The sequence below is a fragment of the Gymnoscopelus microlampas genome (genome assembly GCF_963454915.1).
Source record: "Gymnoscopelus microlampas genome assembly, chromosome: 2".
NCBI classification, from domain to species: Eukaryota; Metazoa; Chordata; class Actinopteri; order Myctophiformes; family Myctophidae; genus Gymnoscopelus; species Gymnoscopelus microlampas.
The window spans coordinates 17,931,601-17,952,072 of record NC_139939.1 but is presented as its reverse complement, the minus strand read 5'-3'; the positions used below and the strand labels follow the sequence as shown (position 1 = coordinate 17,952,072).

General features: G+C 39.9%; 1 protein-coding gene across 3 annotated transcripts; it reads right to left on the bottom strand.

Annotated features, from left to right (window-relative positions):
* Nucleotides 1-205: 205 nt before the first annotated feature.
* On the bottom strand, nucleotides 206-18,525 carry LOC311063312 (dnaJ homolog subfamily A member 3, mitochondrial-like). Of its 3 annotated transcripts, XM_084082683.1 has the most exons (12): nucleotides 18,285-18,525; nucleotides 9,844-9,977; nucleotides 9,092-9,175; nucleotides 8,342-8,563; nucleotides 7,936-8,088; nucleotides 6,712-6,859; nucleotides 6,530-6,594; nucleotides 6,294-6,422; nucleotides 5,347-5,462; nucleotides 3,695-3,789; nucleotides 3,119-3,229; nucleotides 206-2,779 (listed from the first exon to the last, which is right to left on the bottom strand). In XM_084082683.1, the coding sequence occupies exons 1-11, from the start codon at nucleotides 18,511-18,513 to the stop codon at nucleotides 3,129-3,131; spliced, it is 1,476 nt and encodes a 491-aa protein (XP_083938809.1). In that variant the 5' UTR covers nucleotides 18,514-18,525; the 3' UTR covers nucleotides 206-2,779; nucleotides 3,119-3,128. The 3 variants fall into 3 exon arrangements, with proteins under 3 accessions (XP_083938809.1, XP_083938810.1, XP_083938808.1); XM_084082684.1 differs by lacking the exons at nucleotides 206-2,779; nucleotides 9,092-9,175; nucleotides 9,844-9,977 and adding exons at nucleotides 15,781-15,864; nucleotides 16,523-16,656 and having other exon boundaries at nucleotides 3,117-3,229; XM_084082682.1 differs by lacking the exon at nucleotides 206-2,779 and having other exon boundaries at nucleotides 3,117-3,229.
* Nucleotides 18,526-20,472: the final 1,947 nt, after the last annotated feature.

Sequence of the window (20,472 nt, the reverse complement as noted above, 5' to 3'; positions counted from 1 at the left end):
AGCTTGGAGGTCCATTCAGCTGTTCTTATCATTGAACAAAACCTCCTAACTCCACTTTGTTTTGTTTTGTTTCCTGAAAAACGAACATTTTGGAGTTAGCTAGTTTCTGCCCGACAGCAGAGATATGCTACATGTTTTGCTTTAATATCGTGGGTCTGTGAGATGGTGAGATTGGACACGATTAAGTCAATTTACCCAGGAGGAAAGGAGAGCTGGTGGAATAAACCTACCTGCTCTCCAGTTTATTTCAGCATTGCAAAACACACACAGATAGGAATAACAAGTCTCCTTTTACAGTAAAAATGTGCATGAACCCACAAACGTTTAACATCCAGCCCCAGTGCTGGTACACACTCATTCACTAGCACGCAAGTTAATCCACATCAGTCTTTTCACATTCTCAATTGTGAATTTAACAAATCATCTTTATCCATTAAAATATCTGGTAAAAAGTGCTTTTCTGTCTGTCTGCCTTTCTTTCCTTCCATCCGTCGCAGAAAGGGAGGGGTAGAAGCCGCTTTCGGACATCCTGACAAATGAGGCGGTTTTTTGACCTCACCACTGAGGGTTCAGAGGGCTGAGGGAGAGGGAACATGCATGGCTACCCACTCATCATGACATCATAATGAAGGGACTGCACATGATTTACTGTACTGTACACACCGAGAAGAGCCCAGTGAGGGAAAATAAGAGGCAGAGTCGAGCTCTCTTGAACTGTGATTACTTCACAGGACTGATGCAATGTTGTTTAAATCATCATCCAGAGGCAGTTTGCGGAGCAAGCAGGTCGGCAACGTGCCGTTTCACCGTTTTAAAACAATGTGAGCAACTTCCACTGGAGAAGCTGAGGGACAGATACCTTGCTCAAATGAAACTTGTGCCGAAAATAGCCGAGCTACAAGTTCAAAAAACGTTGAAACGTGGCCCCTTGTGAGCTTTGTAGATCGGCTACTTACCGCGTGTGACGCCGTCATACGATGGAATTATAAATATCTGGTGGATGGGAGATTTTCCCATCTTGTCCCAGGATTTCAGCCCATAAGGGTCTTAACACCATTTGTGGTCACAATTCAGACTTTTAAGGGGATCATTCGGAGTCTAGCAAGAGTGTTTGGAGACAAGATTCCCACACGGTAAACCAGCATTGACCAGGAATGGCACTTAAGAAAAAGAAAAGCATCTTTAACACAAAGATGCTTTTGCAAAAGCCAGTGATTAGAGGGCTCTTCACAAAGTATGCACTGAGTAGCACCGAGTTAAATGTACCCGTAAAGTTAAATGCACCCGTTACCGTTTCCAGCATTTACTGTATAAACCACATGTGAAGAGAAACAAACTGTACTGTGTAACCACACAAAATGTCTTTCAGCGGTTATGTAGTTAAGCCATTGCTCTACATGTAAGCAATTTCAGATTAAAATCCACCAATTTTCCTTGGCACTACCCTTGGTTACACATCCTACGAGGACTGACCTTAGCTTTCAGGAAATATGGAGAAAAAAAAACTTTTAATGTAAACACCATCTTACCGACTCACACAATAGATTCTGTCCAGAAACAGTATAATAAACATAACTGTACAAACAGAACAAATGGGTGAAAATTTTAGCGACTCATGCTGGACATGAGTAAACGGTTAACTTTACTGACTACGCACTGCCATCTACTGTTAATGTCAAGTAATGAGGTTTAAATATCATTTCCTAGTTCAAGTCTTTTCAGGAGGCTTTATCCTTTGTCCAACTTCATAACAACACTTTAGAGTCAATGAAACAAGAAACATACTGTATTCTGGACCTGATCAGCACAACGTCGGACTACTCCTAAAATTACATGGGTTATCCATTGCGTGCTATTGAGTTTCAACAGTACAGTATGTCAATATTTTGCCCTGTCTAGGAGCTTACTCTCACTGCCATGTTTTAAATTGCTTCTTTAAAAAAACATTTTCCATACAAGTGTGTATATAATTTCATACTTTGTTGTATTTGTACAGTAACAGTACATTATTTACCAGTATACAGTGCATGTCTGGCCTATTGTTTATCTTGATAGCTTTTAATTACTGATGTTATAATGTCTGTAAAACGGTTTCTAAACTCTGTTTTCAAACATCTCATGTAAACACAGTATTACTTATTTTTTCCGTCCATAACATTGTTTGTCATACACTTAGACAATAAGGTGGAGATTCAGGATACCATAGTCATTCACTACTGTTTACCATGGACCAAGGTGATTATAATTTGGATAAAAAAAAAAGGTTCATCATTGTTTTCAATTAGGTTTTCAATCCTGTTTGCCAGTTTTTATTTTGGAAACGTATATAAATTATTAAGCTTTTATCTTTATTTCATGTTTTCAAAATGTAAGTAGTAGACCTACAACCTTCGCTAACTGACTTTCGCTTAATCTGACACATTGTCTTCACATACTTTAGTGACGACAATGTGGTGCACTTATATTTTTGGAACCAAACAGGACATAAGTTAAAGAAGCCATATAGCGGCTTGAAAATGCACAATTAATGGGTGCAATGTATGTTGTACAAAATGGCTCTCAGGCTTATGCAGCTGGGCCAGTGTTTTACCTCTATACCACAGACTGTATCCGACTGCCATCTCGCCTCTCTTTCAGGTGAGAGAACACTCCTTTTGGACCAGTGAGTGAGAGGTTGACCACAGCTTCTTGGTGGCCTGTTTGCTAACCATAGCTGTAGTGTGACTGAATGTATCGACTCAGTTCTTCATTTACCTGGCTGATTATCTTTTTTTTTTACCTGAAGGAAAGAAAACAAGAGATACAGTTTTAACACAACTGAAATGTTTAAATTATTTATTCACAGGTTTGTTGCAACTGAAAAGCTGGATGTCTTTCTACTTAGAGTGAGGACGGAGGTACTTACAACACACAATAAATAATAAAGCAATAAGGTGCTCTCCACAAATTCAGCCCAGCTTGTAAAATGATCAGCATTAGTAAGTTTACTCTTTATATAAATGGATGTTTGACATATAAATCTAATATTACTGACTAAAGCCTAGTTTAAAGCGGTGTTGCTCACTGAAAAGAGTGGAAAAACTAAAATGATGGATGTGGGCGCATTGAAGGCTCCCACCTTTACGATGTCAACTAAACATTTTCTTTATTTTGGAGAAGAGGCCATCCTCCTGTTGCTTCTCTTGATTCCCTTCTGCTCTGCTCTGTCCTGCAGCACTGCTGCCCCCACCTGGACACAAACACACATTGCATGAGCAATAGACTACTAGTATTCAATGCTGAGACAGTGGAGAAAGAGACAATGAGGTGATAATCAGGCTAGTGCACAAGTGTGTGTCTTCTGTAGACATATTAAAAACATCAATGTAATCAATGTAATTAACCCTGGTGTCCCTATTTTTGGCAAATTTTTAAAATATTTCAAAATATGTTATAGTGAAAATAGCTCATCTGCAAGCTCACAATGTGTCACCGTGCAATGACTTGTGAGCTTGTAGATTGGCTATATTTGCCATTTGTTGTATGATGTATATAGGGCAAAGTGGCTCACAAAGATTGGCCCATCACATTGTTATCCACTGGAAGGGAAAACAATGGTGCACAGAGAGATGAGAATGCCAGCATGTGACACAGAGAATATTAGTGTCCAGGTGTGTGTATAATGACAGAAAGAGGGATTAGCATGTGGTCTGACCTGCAGGAACGACGACTCCGTTGACAGTACCCTCAACATCGGTCTCCTCCTCGGCAAAGCTAAGGAGCTGCGAGCGCTGTCGGCGGGTCAACTTCCTGTTGGAATGCAGAACCACAAGAGCAGACCAGGTCATGGTACAATTTACCTCCTTTTAACCATTTTAAGTGAGAGTAGGTCATCATCCTAATAGTTATAAACTGATGTTGAGTATCAGCATAAACCAGACCTGCTGAGGCCAAACATCGACAGTACCACCATTAATATCACTGTGTAAGGGCCCCTACACACTGTCCGATATTTGAAGTGGTCGGCGAGTAAACAGATCGTTAAGCTAGAAATCTAAAACTGGTCGGGAAGGTGTAGGCGATAGCATTTATCGGGGGTGATCTTCTCGGAGTACCTTAGACACTGCGAAAAAAAATGGGTACCTACAGTAGATGGAATAATGGTTTGGATTAAAAGAGTGAAAGCAGTTTAAACAGTTAACACCAGCAATTTGTGAAATCAGTCCACTCAGTTTTTCTGACCTAACGTAGCTCTTGGTTTATCTTAGCCCTCCAATGTTTTTGTCATCAATGAAAAGTTGGTGGCAGTTGAAAATCTCAGCTAAATATGTTACCTCTCAGCAGACAAATACAAAGTCGTGGCATTATATGTGGCATATAATCGCAACCAATGATGTCTCAATACCCGCAGGATCCCACTCCATTGAAATGCGTTACAAAACCATCAAGGATAGTATTGGTCAATGAATTAATTTGATTGTGGTCCTTCGAACTTGGGTGGACCTTTATTAATCCCGTAGGAAATTCAGTTTCAGCTTCACCCAGCTGACGGCTGCTCAGAGGCACTCGGGGGGGGGGGGGAGCTGTTAGAGGTCAAGTGTCTTGCTCAGGGACACTTCGACACATACTGTAGGTGTCAAAGTTATATGTTGGGTGGGTCGGAAGGTTAACCGGTGACCTTCGGATTACCAGACGGCATCTCTACCTACTAAGCAACGGCCACCCCAAGCAGTAGAACGCTACAGGAATGACGTCTTTTGGTAGGCCAAAGCTGAAGTTACCGCCATCATAGATTCCCATCACGGATTACAATGGAATTTTTAATTGGCTTTTGAATAAATTAGGAAAATAAGCTCTGTAGCAAACAACGGCTTATGATGTTACCTAGATTTAATTCAACAAGATAACTTCACACTTTTTCTAAAAACCACAGTCAATTATTAATACGTTTAAAGGAAAAGCACACGTCTTCAAAATTCATGGTTGAGAGATATTATTAATGGGTGTCATTTATCTTATTGAACAAAACGTGAAGCTCTCTTTGGCTTAGGTTAACCACAGACGTTTGTTTCTGCATAAATCCCTATAAAAAAAGCATTGAGATTTGACGAGGGAAACCAATTCCTACGCAACACAATTCCCAGCTAATTATGACTACAAACTGTGGCACTCTATACCTTTTATATCAACCACTGAAGGTCTATATACTTCATTGTATGACAAATTATGAAAATAGCTTATCTATAAGCTCACAAGACATTGCATTGCGGCCCGTTGTGAGCTTCAGCTATTTTTGAAAATTGTCTCCTAGAATAACAAAAATAGGAACGGCAGGGTTGAAAGTGGTTAAGTATGCACATGTCTTACTTGGGTACTCTGATCTTGATGTGAACAAGGTGATCACCGTAGCTGTAACTGTTCAGCTTTCGAATGCCTTTCCCCTGCAGCCGGATGACCTGGTCAGCTTGGCATCCTGCAGGGATCTGGAGACCAAAAAATTACGACACCTGAAAAACTGAGCGCTGTCATAGTCTGCAAACAAGCATTCATTCTGTGACATAAATATTGTCTAATATCAGTTGCCTGTCCATCTGTAAACATCAAACAGCATTGCAAAGGAAAATAATATGGATGTAAGATTAATAAGTGTCTGGCAGGCAAAGCTAGTGTTCAGACCACAGCCTAGATGTAGCATACACAGAGACTGATCCACAGTAGGCAACACAAATATTTCACTGTATGATAGATACAATAGCATAACAGAGACAGGCAGGCACTTTCAACCTGGTGTCCCTTTTGGGAATGTCATTATAGGAAGCTATTTTAAAAATTGCCGAAATAGCAGATCTACAAGATTGTGAGTGTGTAGATCATTGGTTCTCAAAGTGGGGTCCGGGGACCCCCAGGGGTACTTGAGGGGGTTCCAGGGGGTCCCCAGCTAAATGATGGATGGGAACCAAATGGACCCTTATGGGTCTGTAACTCTGAGAGTGTACAAATGGAACCAAATGGACCCTAACAGGTCCATTTGGTTACATTTGTACACTCTCAGAGTTATTGTTAACACTGATTTTACAACATGAATTGGGGTCCCAGAGATAGAAATGCCATTAAATGGGGGTCCGTAGCCCTAATGCATGTCAAACTGGGGGTCCTTAAAATGTATCTTTTCAAATGGGGGTCCGCGGGCTAATAAGTGTCCATTTGGGGGTCCTTGACATGAAAAAGTTTGAGAACCACTGGTGTAGATCACCTATTTTCTATAAGGTTTAATGGTTAAGCTGACTCCCTGAACACTTGCACTACCAACTCACCGCTATGCTGATGGTTTCATGGAGGCCCTGTGCCCTGGCTGTGCCCCCCAGGATGGCCTGGGCCACTGAGATGAGCACGTCAGAGTGGATGTCTGCCCCGCTCCGCCTGAACACCGGGCTCCTCTGGACCTGTCCAAGGAGGCAACACATATTCAAGCTCACAGGGGAATCGGTCAATTGCTCAAATGCCTCCTAAACAAAGCATCATTTTGTTTTTTAATCCAGTGATAACTCACCCTGAATGTGATGAGGATTTCTTTCTTTCCTACAGACATACGGACAGTCTGACCATCTTCAACCCCTGTAAAATGATATCAAATTAAATCTCATTACATCAGACAATAGAATATTTAACATAACATAGAAAAAACTCTTAAGCGACAGGTGCGCATACGCGCCCACACACACACAACCATACCGGCAGGTACAGGCACAGTGACGGTCTGCCTCTGCTTATATTGGCCTGAACCTCGGCACAACACGCAGGGTGTGGTCATGATGGAGCCCCTCCCACCACAGCGTCGACATGGGGAGCGCATCATAAAGGGACCCGTGTTGATCGACTCCTACAAGACATTGCAGAAAGCAAAACTGATGTGACTGGCTTATAGCACAGGAATATTAACTACATCTAATGCTTGGGTACTGTTGCTTTTACTGCTGTATCCCTTAGAATGACCATACTGGTGGGTCTGGCATGCTTTATCCCATTGACAACTCACTACATAGTATACTTGACATTACAGACATTTTACAAAGCATTTACTTGATTGATTTGTTTGGATTCCATTCATTTCAATTCCATATGAAATTCAACACGCAAAGACTTGAAACGTACTTGAGACAGGCAATCCAACGCACTAAACATGATTATATCATTGTTATTTTCTGTCAAAGTTACGTTATTGTTCTGTTTTAAAGCATTTTAAAGCATGGATCGAATTGAAAAGTGCAGCCAAAATAGTCCCTGGAGAATAGATTGATTTTCTCCAGGTTTGATGAAAAAAAAAGAATTAGCCATCATTGATCCAATTTAGATAAGTTCTGTAATGTTTTAATGACTTTGAGAAATGTAAACATATGCTCAATCTAGAAATAAAGCAATTAACGGACAGATTTTCTACATACTGTGTATAGATATAGGATATCTGGCTGAAGTTCACTCTGGATGATAAAAATCATCTAGGTGTAAATGTGGGGCATAATGAATAAATCCATTATTGGTCATTACAACAGAATAACATATTCAACGAAGATACATTTTGAAAAGGAGCTTAGTGGTAGTTATAGCTGTTTCAAGTCTCTTGCGCTGAATTTCTGAAAATAAATATTGCCTGTGCACCAAGTCAATTTTCGATCAGCTACTAGTGCAAATAACAAATAAATCGCCTTTTGGGAGACTCAGCCTTCGTCTGCTATTGTTGGCGAGTGACATCGTAGTACGATGCATAAATCAGGCTTAAAATCTTGAGCCCATTCCTATTCAGTGAAAATGTGCGTTGCGTTGCGATGTATTGAGGGCTTGTAGATTGCCTATTTTCGGAGAAGAAACTTGGTGTAGAGGGAAATTCTAGCAAACCTAGTATAGAGCCCTGGTGGACACTGGTCAACTAAGTAGATAGGATTTAAGTGGTTAACTCACCATGCCAGTGCCGTTACAGTAGTTACAATGTGACACCTTGGTGCCAGGCTCACTGGCCTTCCCATCACACCGAGGACAGGTATCCTCCAGGTTCACTGTCATTTCTTTGGACACACCCTTCGCTGCTTGGGCAAAGGTCAGCTCCATCACAAACTAAGGGAAGAAATGGACATAGTTGGATAAGATGGTACAGATGGAGTTAATACCGACAATGAATGCATTTATTAATTCTTACTAAGTTATATTCAACTAATAATAGTCACCACGGACAATATTGTGACGAAAATAAAACATTATGATTTAAAATAATTCTATAATGTGGCTTGGAAGTCTTGGATGCTTTGTGTGAATCTATATGTCCGTAACTCCGTATTAGACATTATGGTAAAATCATGTCTGTTCTGACCTCAGGCCTTTGTTCAAACATGCTGCTGAAGTCTCCGAAGCCCCTGCCTCCAGCGAACTCTCCAAAGATCTTTCTGAAAAGTTCCTCCGGGTCGACATTGGCACCTCCGGCCCTGTAGTACTGCTGCTGCTGTCCAGCCCCGGGGCCGCTGCCACGGCTGGGGTCGAAGCCTGCTGCCCCGTACGTGTCATACTGCTTTCTCTTCAGCTCATCACTCAGTACCTGAATACAGCGCAATGGTTCGGAAACATTGTTTACTTGTGACTGTTTCACAGAAGCACACAATATAAGTTCTGGGGGACCTGGCTGCCATGGTTGGAGTCCATAAAGGTGGAGGTTATTGTGATTTCCACAGTATAGAAGGTCTAAGGCTGAAAGAGAAATTCTGTCTGAATTTTCCAGTTCTCTCATGCTGCTTATATTAAAAGGTTAAATGTTAAATCTAAGCCATTATACAAAAATAAAATTAAGATTGAACTTTTTTAACTACTGTATTAGTCAAGAAACATTGTGGTTAAAAAATGTGTTTCAGCAAACACAGTTTCCTCATTGACTGATAACCAAGTATAGATACTGTACATTTCTGTCAAAATGCCAATATTAACTGTTGCCAGTTCTGCTGGGTAATGATTACCCTGGGGAATAACATCCACCTAGGAGGATGCTATTATGTACCAGATCCATGATCATTTAAAATCATCTGGAAAAGGAAATGTTGTCCTTGACAGTGTTGTGTATGGCCCTGTGCACCTCATAAGCTTCAGCTAGCTTGGCAAACTTCTCTTTGGCTCCAGGGTCATCCGGGTTAGTGTCAGGGTGGTACTTCTTTGCCATCTGCAGAGGGTCAATCAAAAAAAATAACAAAGGCATTAGGTTACAGTGATACATGGCAGCAGTGGGGGAAAAAAACACTTCTTGTGCTTACTCTAACTATTTGAATCCTAGATCCCTATTCTGGGGATGAACATTCGTCAAAAATAGCAAATCTACAAAAGGTCATAATGCATTACGAGCTTGTAGATTTGCTATTTTCATCGAATAAATTTGGTCTGAACTAGGGGAAAAAGGAGCTGACCCAGTATAGAGCCCTGGGGGACCCTAGTCAACAAAGTATATATGGTTTAACTGGTTAAACGCTTTCATTCAATGGTGTCACACACAAAAATACAGTAGGAGATCTACAAGCTTGCCATGCAATGCATTCATCAGGATTTCATCAATTTGTTTTCGAACAGACCAAGAAGATGGCATATAGTGACAGAGCATGAGATTTGAACTCCTACAGATACTGAAAAGCACTCTTCCAAATTATAGTGTTATTTTCTGGTTGGCCAGTCATCAAAAACACTGATTATATCTGCTGTTTGCATCTTCTTGTCTCTTATTGTGCTGTTAGATCTCTCTCTCTCTGAAAATACTGTTTCTTCATTGGTGCTTACTGCAGAGATCAATTTTTAATATTTAAGGACTACTTAATTTCCTTGAATAACTGTGACTCTAACCTGATAGTAGGCCTTCTTAACCTCCTTCTGTGATGCAGAGCGCGAAACCCCCAAGACTTCATAGAAGTCCTGCTTGTTTCCCATGGCGCTGCTGGTGTGGAAGGAGCGACCGGTGATGACATGTTGATATCTCCCTGCAGGACAGATGAATTTATAACAGATAACTTTATTGTTTGTATTTCACTTTGTTGCCCCTTTATTTAAGAAGACAAAGGGCAGTGCCAGTTTCATCCCCTATGCCATTAGGCTCCTTAATAAACATAATCCCTCCTGATCTCCCTCACCTGGAAGAGCTTGTGCCAACACCCCTCATGAGACCAATTATTTGTTTACCAACATTGAGACTGGACGCACAGGTGATTGTTTCACGCAATCAATTCCCAACCTGTTGTTTTGGGGTGCGCTGGTTTCAGCACACCCCAACTCCCTCTTGTGTGTTGGCTAGTGAGGCGTGTCCTAGCGAGACCTGATAGAATGGGTTTCATTGCACGCATACTGGTTCTTATCAATGTGATGTCGTCTGTTAATGGGTCTATACACACTCATACATACATGAAACTGGTGTGCTAATCCCCCCCCACCACACACACACACACACACACACACACACACACACACACACACACACACACACACACACACACACACACACACACACACACACACACACACAGTGTGCAGAGGATATTGCTTTCCTTTAAAGACCCTTTTTTAAATTATACATACCTTTTAAAGCAGTGAATTGCAGTACGTATTCTTTTTATTGTCTGTTGCTGGGTGTTTTAATTGTGGTGTATATCTATTTATTGTCTTCTCTTGAATGCATGTATTGACGCGAATAAAATGATTTTCGCTTGTGGATAAAAAAAGACATCTAATCTAATCTAAACTTAAAACATAGATTGAAAATGTCAGAATCATAAAATACATCTACGAGAGTCGTATTCTACGGCTAGGGTAATTTTAACGTATGCTCTGGCTTTTGTGTGCAGTGCACCCCAGACAGTTTTTTAAGTTGCTTGATTCAATATTTAGATATTCATTTTATCAGACACACCCCCCTCCTATATAAACCCATCGTAACAACAACATTTTTAAGAGTGGCAGAAGTTGTGTATATGCTTGATTGATTGATTGATTGATTGATGCACTTTATTTAGAACAGTACATGACAGTACATAACAGTACATGTAAGTACAAATTCACAATACAAGGTCTACTAAACTGGATAGCTCATTAAGCACTAAGCTTGTTTAAGATGAGATCCCCATGCACACAAATCATGATGACATATAAGAGACAGCTGCTTATATTAAAAGCATGCGTTGAGAATTGAAATCAAACAATTAACACGATGTCTTTGTTGACAGTTGAGTTAACCACTTTGTATTGTTTCACTTGCATCACAGGACTGTTTCATCATACATGCAGCATCAAGGCTACTAGCCCTGATACATGACTGTCATGTTATATAACAGTCATGGATGATCTTCAAAATAGTGTTTGCATTTTCACCATTTTTGGTCTGTACATCTACATTAACGTTCAGATTTCAAATATAAAGTGCTTACCCCATGGCCACGGATGTTAAAATTATGTACGGGCCCTCAGAAGTAACCGTAATTTCCGTATTGTTCAATAAAAAGCATTTTAATCCGATCGGTGGCCAGTTAATCCGTATTTTCTCAACGCTTTCAACTAAGCGGCCCTATCGGTTGGGAGATGTGTTGCACTCTGATACATTATAACTATGAGAAAATGGCCACCAATCGGATTACAATGCTTTTTATTGAACAATAAGGAGATTACAGGTACTTCTGAGAGACCGTACATAATTGTAACATCCGTGGCCATGGGGTAAGCACTTTATATTCGAAATCTGAACGTTTATGAAGATTTACAGGCCAAAAAGGGAGAAAGAGCAAACACTATTGTGAAGTTCATCCATGACGTGACCGTCTTGTGATCCATGGCTAAGGTTATACTTAACTTGAAGTTGTTTAGCTGCTTTCAAGTCAATGTCATTACTACAAAACAAATACACAAAACAATGCAGGGTGAAACTGACAAACAATAATACCAGCTCGAGCTGACGTTTCTTTTCCAACTTTTAAAGGGAAGCCATGCACCCCCCTCTCTCTCCTGCTCTTGTTGTCACCTGTTAATGGTCGCAATGTCACGGCCTTTCTGGGACTCCAGGAGCAAGAGCTGCCCACTGTCCGACACAGCTGTGTCCTCCATGTCGTCGTGGTGTTGGCATCTCCATGTCTGTCTCGGACAAACAGCACACAAGCCCGACGACGTGCAGAAGAAGACACCGCTGTCACCAACCAGCACCGAGCTGTGGAGGACGCCATCTTTAGGTCTCTCCTGTCAAGGGAAAGCCTCTTTCTTTCTTTGGTGTTTCGACCACGTAGGCGTGGTTTTGAGGCATAATTTATTTGAGATTAGTTTTAGGCATATAACCACGCCTACCTGGGCGAAACACCAACGAAAGAGGGAGTCCCCTAAAGTCAAAGGCAGTGTTGCCAGATTATATGAAAGAAATAAGCAACCAGGTCTAGGAAAACAAGCCCAAAAGAAGCAACTAGGGCACTAGGCCATTTATATTAGCTCTTTGATTGATTGATTGATTGATTGATTGAATATTTTATTTGACAGAAATGTAAAAACAGCACAAGTACAGTCAAAACACTGGCGTTTGAAAATAGCCGATCTACAAGCTCACAATGCGTCGTTGCGACGCATTGTGAGCTTGTAGATCTGCTATTTCCAAAATATTTTTATACATATATTATATGTATAATATATTCTGCATAATTAGTACTTTCTATTTGTGGTACTTTAAGTACATTTTGACACCAATACTTTTGCACTTTTACTCAAAAAAAATTTGAATTCCGGACTTTTACTTGTAACAGAGTATTTCTACATTGCCGTATTCATACTTTTACTTAAATAAAAAATGTGAGTACCCCCCCTCATTAGCCAAAGATAGCAGATCTACAAGTTCACATTGTAGATCAGCTACTTTCGGCAAAGAGGTTTGGTGTAGGGGGGAAAAGAGCTGAACAAGTATAAGTATTGAGGGTTTAAGTGGTTAACTGTCTGAAAATACACATTAACATGAATCCAACACTGATGATAGTGCTGTCAAACAAGTCTATGAAGCCATCTTTGAAAAGGTCTTTTTGACTTGATGAGAGGCTTCAAGCCATTTTCTGTGATGGAGATGAGGCTCATCATACAACAGGTAAATTCAGGACACCCGTTCAAGTTTTCTTTATTACTGTTACATCTTGTGTACAGATACATAACAATTTAAAAAATAAGCAACATTTAGAGTAAAAAATAACCAGTTTAATATATCACATCATTAAAGATACTTATCATGGTCTTTATTTCTATGAATATGTACAGCTTCTCATGGCACTCAAAGCTCTGAAGGATGTACGTATTATCCATGCCGACATCAAGCCAGAAAATGTCATGCTGGTTAATCAGAAAGAGCAACCCTTCAAAGTTAAACTCATCGACTTTGGCCTGGCCATGTCTGTTTCTGATGCTGAACAAGCCCAAGGAGTTAAAATACAGACTCGTTATTACAGGTATAGAACCTCAACTCAAAGCAAGCAATTCATGGATACTGTGTGGCAGTGCAGTATAATTTTGTTAGTACCCTATCACTGCTTATTTCAAATGTACAAATATACAAAGTTTGCTATGCAGTTAGTTTTCAGTTGAGTGAGCAAGTTACTCAAAAACAGTAATATATTACCCATCACTAGTTACTTGTTTAAAAAGTAATATTATTACTTTACATATTACTCCCTGCCAAAAGTAACAAGTTACTTATTACTTTATTTTTCTCGCCCAGTAATTACATCCTTTCTCCCCAAAAGTCTTAGGCCTCATTCACACATTCAAAACACTGCCTTCGCATTTTCAACATTAGCGAAACGTGTACTGTACACATGACACGATGGGTCCATTTAAGTGTACTGTACACATGACACGATGGGTCCATTTGTAAACTCATTTGAATTAAGTGAACACTAAGACTTTTACTGTGTATGAATTCCTAGCTTACAGACTAAATGAAAACCACACCTGGGCTCAAACTGATAATGAGACAATCTTTGAACAACTTCTGTTGTTTATTAAAGCAGTTAAGGTCCAAACAAAGTGCTAGGCCATATGAGGCCAACATGTGCCAGTGCATTTCAATGCAATCCAAAAACATGTAGATTAGGATAATAGGTTTGTCACAGACTGAAATAAATGAAACAATAATATAAAACTTTTCCTCTGAAAAACTAACATTTCTATATGACTGGCCATTGAAAGCATCAGTCAGGAGGACACAGGGCACAAATGTTGCTTCAAACTGAAAATATAACAAAGAAATCAAAAGTGTGTGCATACAGCAACCAGTTAAACAACAAAACTGGGCCCACAGTAGGCATCCACAGAGCATGACTAATAACTAATCCTACAGAATGTGTGTACTTTTCATAAAGTGCTTCATTTCCTTGTAAACAAAAATAAAATAATTCTAATAAAATACAAAAAGGCTCCCATAGCAATGGGAATGTAGGAGCAAATGTAGGTCATGTAAACATTTCCTCAAAAAACTTTCTGTATGAATGCTATTTAGTGCATCATTCAGGACACTAAACATCGCCCTTTAAAACTGAAAATATCAGACAAAGAAATCAAAAGTGTTTTGATTTCACGGACAAGGAGTACCAATTCCCACAGTGCCACCAAGGCTTGTCAAAATAGTAAGAGTAAAAGTAGTTACTTTTGTAAAATAGTAACTGTAATATGTATTACTCAAAACGTGAAAGTAATTAGTTATATTATTAGTTACTGGGAAAAAGGTAATATTACTTTTTTCGTTAAGTTACTTTAGTTACTTTCCAACACTGCTCGCAGATGACACCCATTCAAAGATTCTAGAACAGAATATCCAGTAATAATCATGATGCAATGAGCACCACCACCTTGCAAGGTGGACTCTGAGCATCCTGAACTGGTCTGTGCATGGACACAATACAGTACTTTGCATGCTGATCAGTATCCAGCACTGACAGAGGAGTCGTTAATTTGTATATTTTAAGATGGGCATATCTAATCAGAAAAATGTCACACATCACCTGTTGTCTGTTCCTTGACATACCATAAAATGATCAAAACAATTTTGAAAATGATTTTCAATAAACGTATATAAACGAAGCCCCTGCCTCCAGTGAACTCTCCAAAGATCTTTCTGAAAAGTTCCTCCGGGTCGACATTGGCACCTCCAGCCCTGTAGTACTGCTGCTGCTGTCCAGCCCCAGGGCCGCTGCCACGGCTGGGGTCGAATCCTGCTGCCCTGTACGTGTCATATTGCTTTCTCTTCAGCTCGTCACGCAGTACCTGAATACAACGTAATAATGGTTCAGAAACATTGTTTACTTGTGTTTGTTTCACAGAAGCACACAATATAAGTTCAGAGGGACCTTCCGTGGTTGGAGTCCATAAAGGTGGAGGTTATTGTACTTGCCACAGTATAGAACGTCTAAGGCTGAAAGAGAAGTTCTGTCTGAACTTTTCTCTCATGCTGCTTGAACTAAAAAGGTCAAATCTAAGCCACTATACAAAAAGAAAATTAAGATTTAACTTTGTTAACTACTGTATTAGTCAAGAAACATTGATGTTAAAACATTTGTTTCAGCAAACACAGTTTCCTCATTGACTGATTACCAAGTATAGATACATTTCTGTCAAAATGCCAATATTAACTGTTGCCAATTCTGAAATGCTGGGTAATGATTACCCTGAGGAGTAACATCCACCAAGGAGGATGCTATTATGTACCAGATCCATGATCATTTAAAATCATCTGGAAAAGGAAATGTTGTTGTTGACAGTGTTGTGTATGGCGCTGTGCACCTCATAAGCCTCAGCTAGCTTGGCAAACTTCTCTTTGGCTCCAGGGTCATCCGGGTTAGTGTCAGGGTGGTACTTCTTTGCCATCTGCAGAGGGCCAATCAAAAAAAATAACACAGGTATTAGGTCACAGTGATACATGGCAGCAGTGGGGGAAAAACACTTCTTATGCTTTCTTTAACTATTTGAATCCTAGCATCCCTATTCTGGGGACAATATTCGACGAAAATAGCAAATCTACAAAGATCACAATGCATTGCGAGATTTGCTATTTTTGGCGAAGATATTTGGTCTGGACTAGGGAAAAAAGGAGCGGACCTAGTATAGAGCCCTGGGTGACCCTAGTCAACAAAGTGTATGATGGTTTAAGGGGTTAAACGCTTTCATACGATTGTGGCACTTGCCAAAAATACAGTAGGAGATCTCGCCATGCGATGCATTAATCAGGCTTTCGTCAATTTGTTTTCTGACAGACCATGAGATTTGAGCTCCTACAGATACCGAAAAGCACTCTTCCAAATAATGTTAGTGTTATTTTTTGGTTAGCCCAGTCAGCAAAAACACTGATCACATCTGCTGTTTGCATCTCTTTGTCTCCTATTGTACTGTCAGATCTCTCTCTCTCTTTCTCTTCAAATACTTTTTCTTCATTGGTGCTTACTGCAGAGTAAGAATAGAATATTTAAGATATAAGAGTAGAATATTTAAGGACTACTTAATTTCCTTGAATAACTGTGACTCTGACCTGATAGTAGGCCTTCTTAACCTCCTTCTGTGATGCAGAGCATGAAACCCCCAAGACTTCATAGAAGTCCTGCTTGTTTTCCATGGCGCTGCTTGTGTGGAAGGAGCGACCTGTGATGACATGTTGATATCTCCCTGCAGGACAGATGAATTTATAACAGATAAACTTTATTGCCCCTTCATTTAACAAAACAAAAGGGCAGAGACAGTTTAATCCCCTATGCCATTAGGCTCCTTAATAAACATAATCCCTCCTTATCCCCCTCACCTGGACGAGCTTGTGCCAACACCCCTCATGAATGAATACACACACATGAAAGCATGCACCTGGATGAACTGGACTTGGTGCGCTAATACCTCCCATGGACGGACAGACGGGCACGCAGTTTTTAAGTTGCTTATTTCAATATTTAGATATTTGATATTAATTCTATCAGACACACCCCCTTCCTATATAAACCCATTGTAACTACAAATTCCATTATAATCATGCTAAACTCATTGAAAACCCTGGTTCTGGTGACTGATATAGTCCTTCAAAGTTCAAATGCGTGATATTTTTTTTGCAATGTCTGAAAAAGGTATAAAATTACATTTTTTTACTATTTTAATTAGGGAGAAGTTCTGGAAAATATTTTTCCAAGACAGTATCACCTTTTATTATTGCGGTATGGCAATAAAACCTTTACCAAGTAATGAAAACACTAAAAACAAACTTTGCATTAATTTATGTGCTAAAAGTGTGACTTTGAGACGTGTTTCAACATGCAATGTAAGTCAATGGGGAGAATATGTTGGATCATATTTTTTTTAATCTACAGAGCAACTACTGAAAAGATACCTCCCCAAATTATATTTGGAGTTACATCACAGCAAGGTAAACCACTACACAACCCAAACCTCTAAGTGTAATTGGCACAATGGCAGAAGTTGTGCAAATGCTTATTTTAAACAATTAATATGATGTCTTTGTTGACAGTTAACCACTTATTGTGTCACTTGGATCACAGGATTGTTTCATCCTACATACAGCATCACTAGCCCTGATACATGACTGTCATATGACAGTCATTGACAGGCAACATTGTGTTTGCACTCTCTCCTTTTTTGGCCCGTACATCTTCATAAACGTTCAGATTTCAGATATGGCCCATGGCCATGGCCATGGGCCATATCTGAAATCTGAACGTTTTTTGTAACACGGATGTTACAATTATGTACGGGCCCTCAGAAGTATCCGTATATTCCGTATTGTTCAATAAAAAGCATTTTAATCCAATCAGTGGCCATTTTCTCCGTATTCTCGCCATTACGCTTTCAACTACACAACCCTATCGGTTGTGGGAGGTGCATTGCGCTCTGATACATTATAAATCTATGAGAAAATGGCCACCAATCGCATTAAAATATTTTGAATGTAATAATACGAATATACGTGTACTTCTGAGGGCCCGTACATAATTTTAACATCCGTGGCCATGGGGTGAGCACGTTATACTTGAAATCTTAACGTGTATGTAGATGTACGGACCAAAAAGGGAAAAAGTGCAAACACTATGTTGAAGTTCATCCATGGCTACAAGGCTACTGAACTTTAAGTTGTTTAGCTGCTTTCAAGTCAATGCCATCATTACTAAAAACAAATACACAAAACAGGATAAATGAATGGTAATTAACCATTCAAACTGACAAACAATTATACTGACGTTTCTTTTCCAACTTTTAGAGGGAAGCCACCACCTCTCTCCTGCTCTTGTTGTCACCTGTTAATAATGGGCGCAGTAATGTCACGGCCTTTCTGGGACTCCAGGAGCTATAACAGCTGCCCGCTGTCCGACACAGCTGTGTCCTCATCCTCAATACCGTCGCGGTATTGGCATCTCCATCTCTGGCTCGGACCAACAGCACACAAGCCTGGCGACGTGCATGAGAAGACACTGCTGTCACCAACCAGCACGGGGTGACAGCAATTAGGTGGGGCTGTGGAGCCATATCTACTGCGTACCTACACAGCCCAACTGCCAAGGATGGAATGAAAATAGCAAGACATGCGATCTCCTGTTTACTTCCCGTATCTGCGTAGGATTTGTGTACAGTGTCGCCTCTAGTGGCTCCAATTGGCATAGTCTATCTTCATAAATTAACCATCTTTGCTGGTGAATCAGTGGTTCTCAGCCTGTGACTCTGCGACTCCCCAGATGACAGCAAAGTTACAATTTAAGGACTTTTAAGACCTTTTTAATACCTCAAAAAAAGAAAAGAAAGGAAAAAAAATACCATTGCTGCATCACAAGTAATCAACAAACTATACTATAAAAACTGGTCCAACATTGGCCGAATTGTCAAATAATAAAAGAAAGAGGCAAATATTGTGAAAATACTTGCAGATCTACAAGCTCACAACGCCTCACATTGCGAGGCGTTGTGAGCTTGCAGATCTGCTATTTTCACAATATTTACAGTATCTGTGGAACCAAGTCAAACTAAATGTAATGCCTCTCAACTCCTACATTCCATGTGTTTATCAGAGTGGTGGGTCCCCAGTTCAAATTTGATTATTTTTGGGGTCCCCAGTTCAAATATGATTATTTTGGGGGGGTCATGTCCTGAAAAGGTTGAGAACCACTGCTCTGAATGGCAATGAGGGACATTGCAATTTAAGTTACCATAAAGCATGTGTAAAGTAAACTGCATTACATAAATATGTCTTTTTAAGTTATTGAGAGAAAATGCATGGAGGAATTTTGCTATTTTATTACTTTATTGAGAGAAAATGCATGGAGGAATTTTGGTATTTTATTACTTTATTTTAGAGGGCAATTTTAAAAGTCTGGGTTACTTATGGGACGAGCCCAAAACAGTGACATTCTGGCACATTACATTTTCAATATATTGAAAAAGTATTAAAATGTCATAATTGAGACACAGTTATTATCTTTTTTTTCATAGCTGCTACAACCTAACCCTGCCATTTCCCCCCTAACAATGTATTTATTTATTTTAATTTTCCTATTTGTTTTCTTCTTCAAAATCTACCTTAGGACAGAGAAACTCACCCCCAAAAAAAGAAAGCGGTTAGCAACACACACCATTGTTATGCAACAGGGCCATTTGTGTTAATTGTGCACCATTCCAGTCTTGTTGGGTTTCACGTTTAAGTTAGCGGTCACCTCGCCCCAAATAGCCCTTAATGCAGTTTCTCCTAGAATGACACCCCCCCGCCCCCCATCTAGCAGCCAACAGACTATTTGTCACAGTGTGTGTGTGTGTGTGTGTGTGTGTGTGTGTGTGTGTGTGTGTGTGTGTGTGTGTGTGTGTGTGTGTGTGTGTGTGTGTGTGTGTGTGTGTCTGTGTGTGTGTGTGTGTGTGTGTGTGTGTGTGTGTGTGTGTGTGTGTGTGTGTGTGTGTGTGTGTGTGTGTGTGTGTGTGTGTGTGTGTGTGTGTGTGTGTTAATTTACTAGATTTGTGTTCTATCATATGCCTAGGCCTACAGTAACTTTGACCAGTTTCACTTTCAAAACCTTTGTATCATGCATGTCACACAAACAGAATGTGGCACAACCCTAACACCAATGGTTTTGATAATGTGGACTGTGGAAGTTAAATGGGGGATTTGTGGACAGGACTCTATATGAAAAAACTCAGTTAGTCAAAATGTTACAGAATTTCAACTAACAGAAGTGATTTTCATCTTTAAAGTGTTTTAATGAACCCTTTAACATGGGAAGATCCTCAAAAAGGACAGGGGGTCCATAGAAGGTAATATATTGCCTAATGCCTACAGTATACAGTATATAGGTGGTCAGTGACTTTGACCAGTTTCACATTCAAAACCTTTGCATCATGCATGTCACACAAACAGAATGAGATGCGTTTTGTTGATATTATCCACTTAGAATGTAAAAACTCAAAATAGATGTTGAATGGTCTTCATTTATATGGAGGCCCCTT

Bases quoted from the DNA above. Each gene is read 5' to 3' on its own strand.
- LOC311063312 (XM_084082683.1), bottom strand. From the start codon at position 18,513: ATGGCTCCACAGCCCCACCTAATTGCTGTCACCCCGTGCTGGTTGGTG. The intron at 8,089-8,341 runs GTCAGAACAGAC...TTCTTCCCTTAG, and splicing joins TGTTTGAACAAAGGCCTGAG to TTTGTGATGGAGCTGACCTT. The intron at 3,790-5,346 runs GTAAGACATGTG...GCATTCCAACAG, and splicing joins ATCAAGATCAGAGTACCCAA to GAAGTTGACCCGCCGACAGC.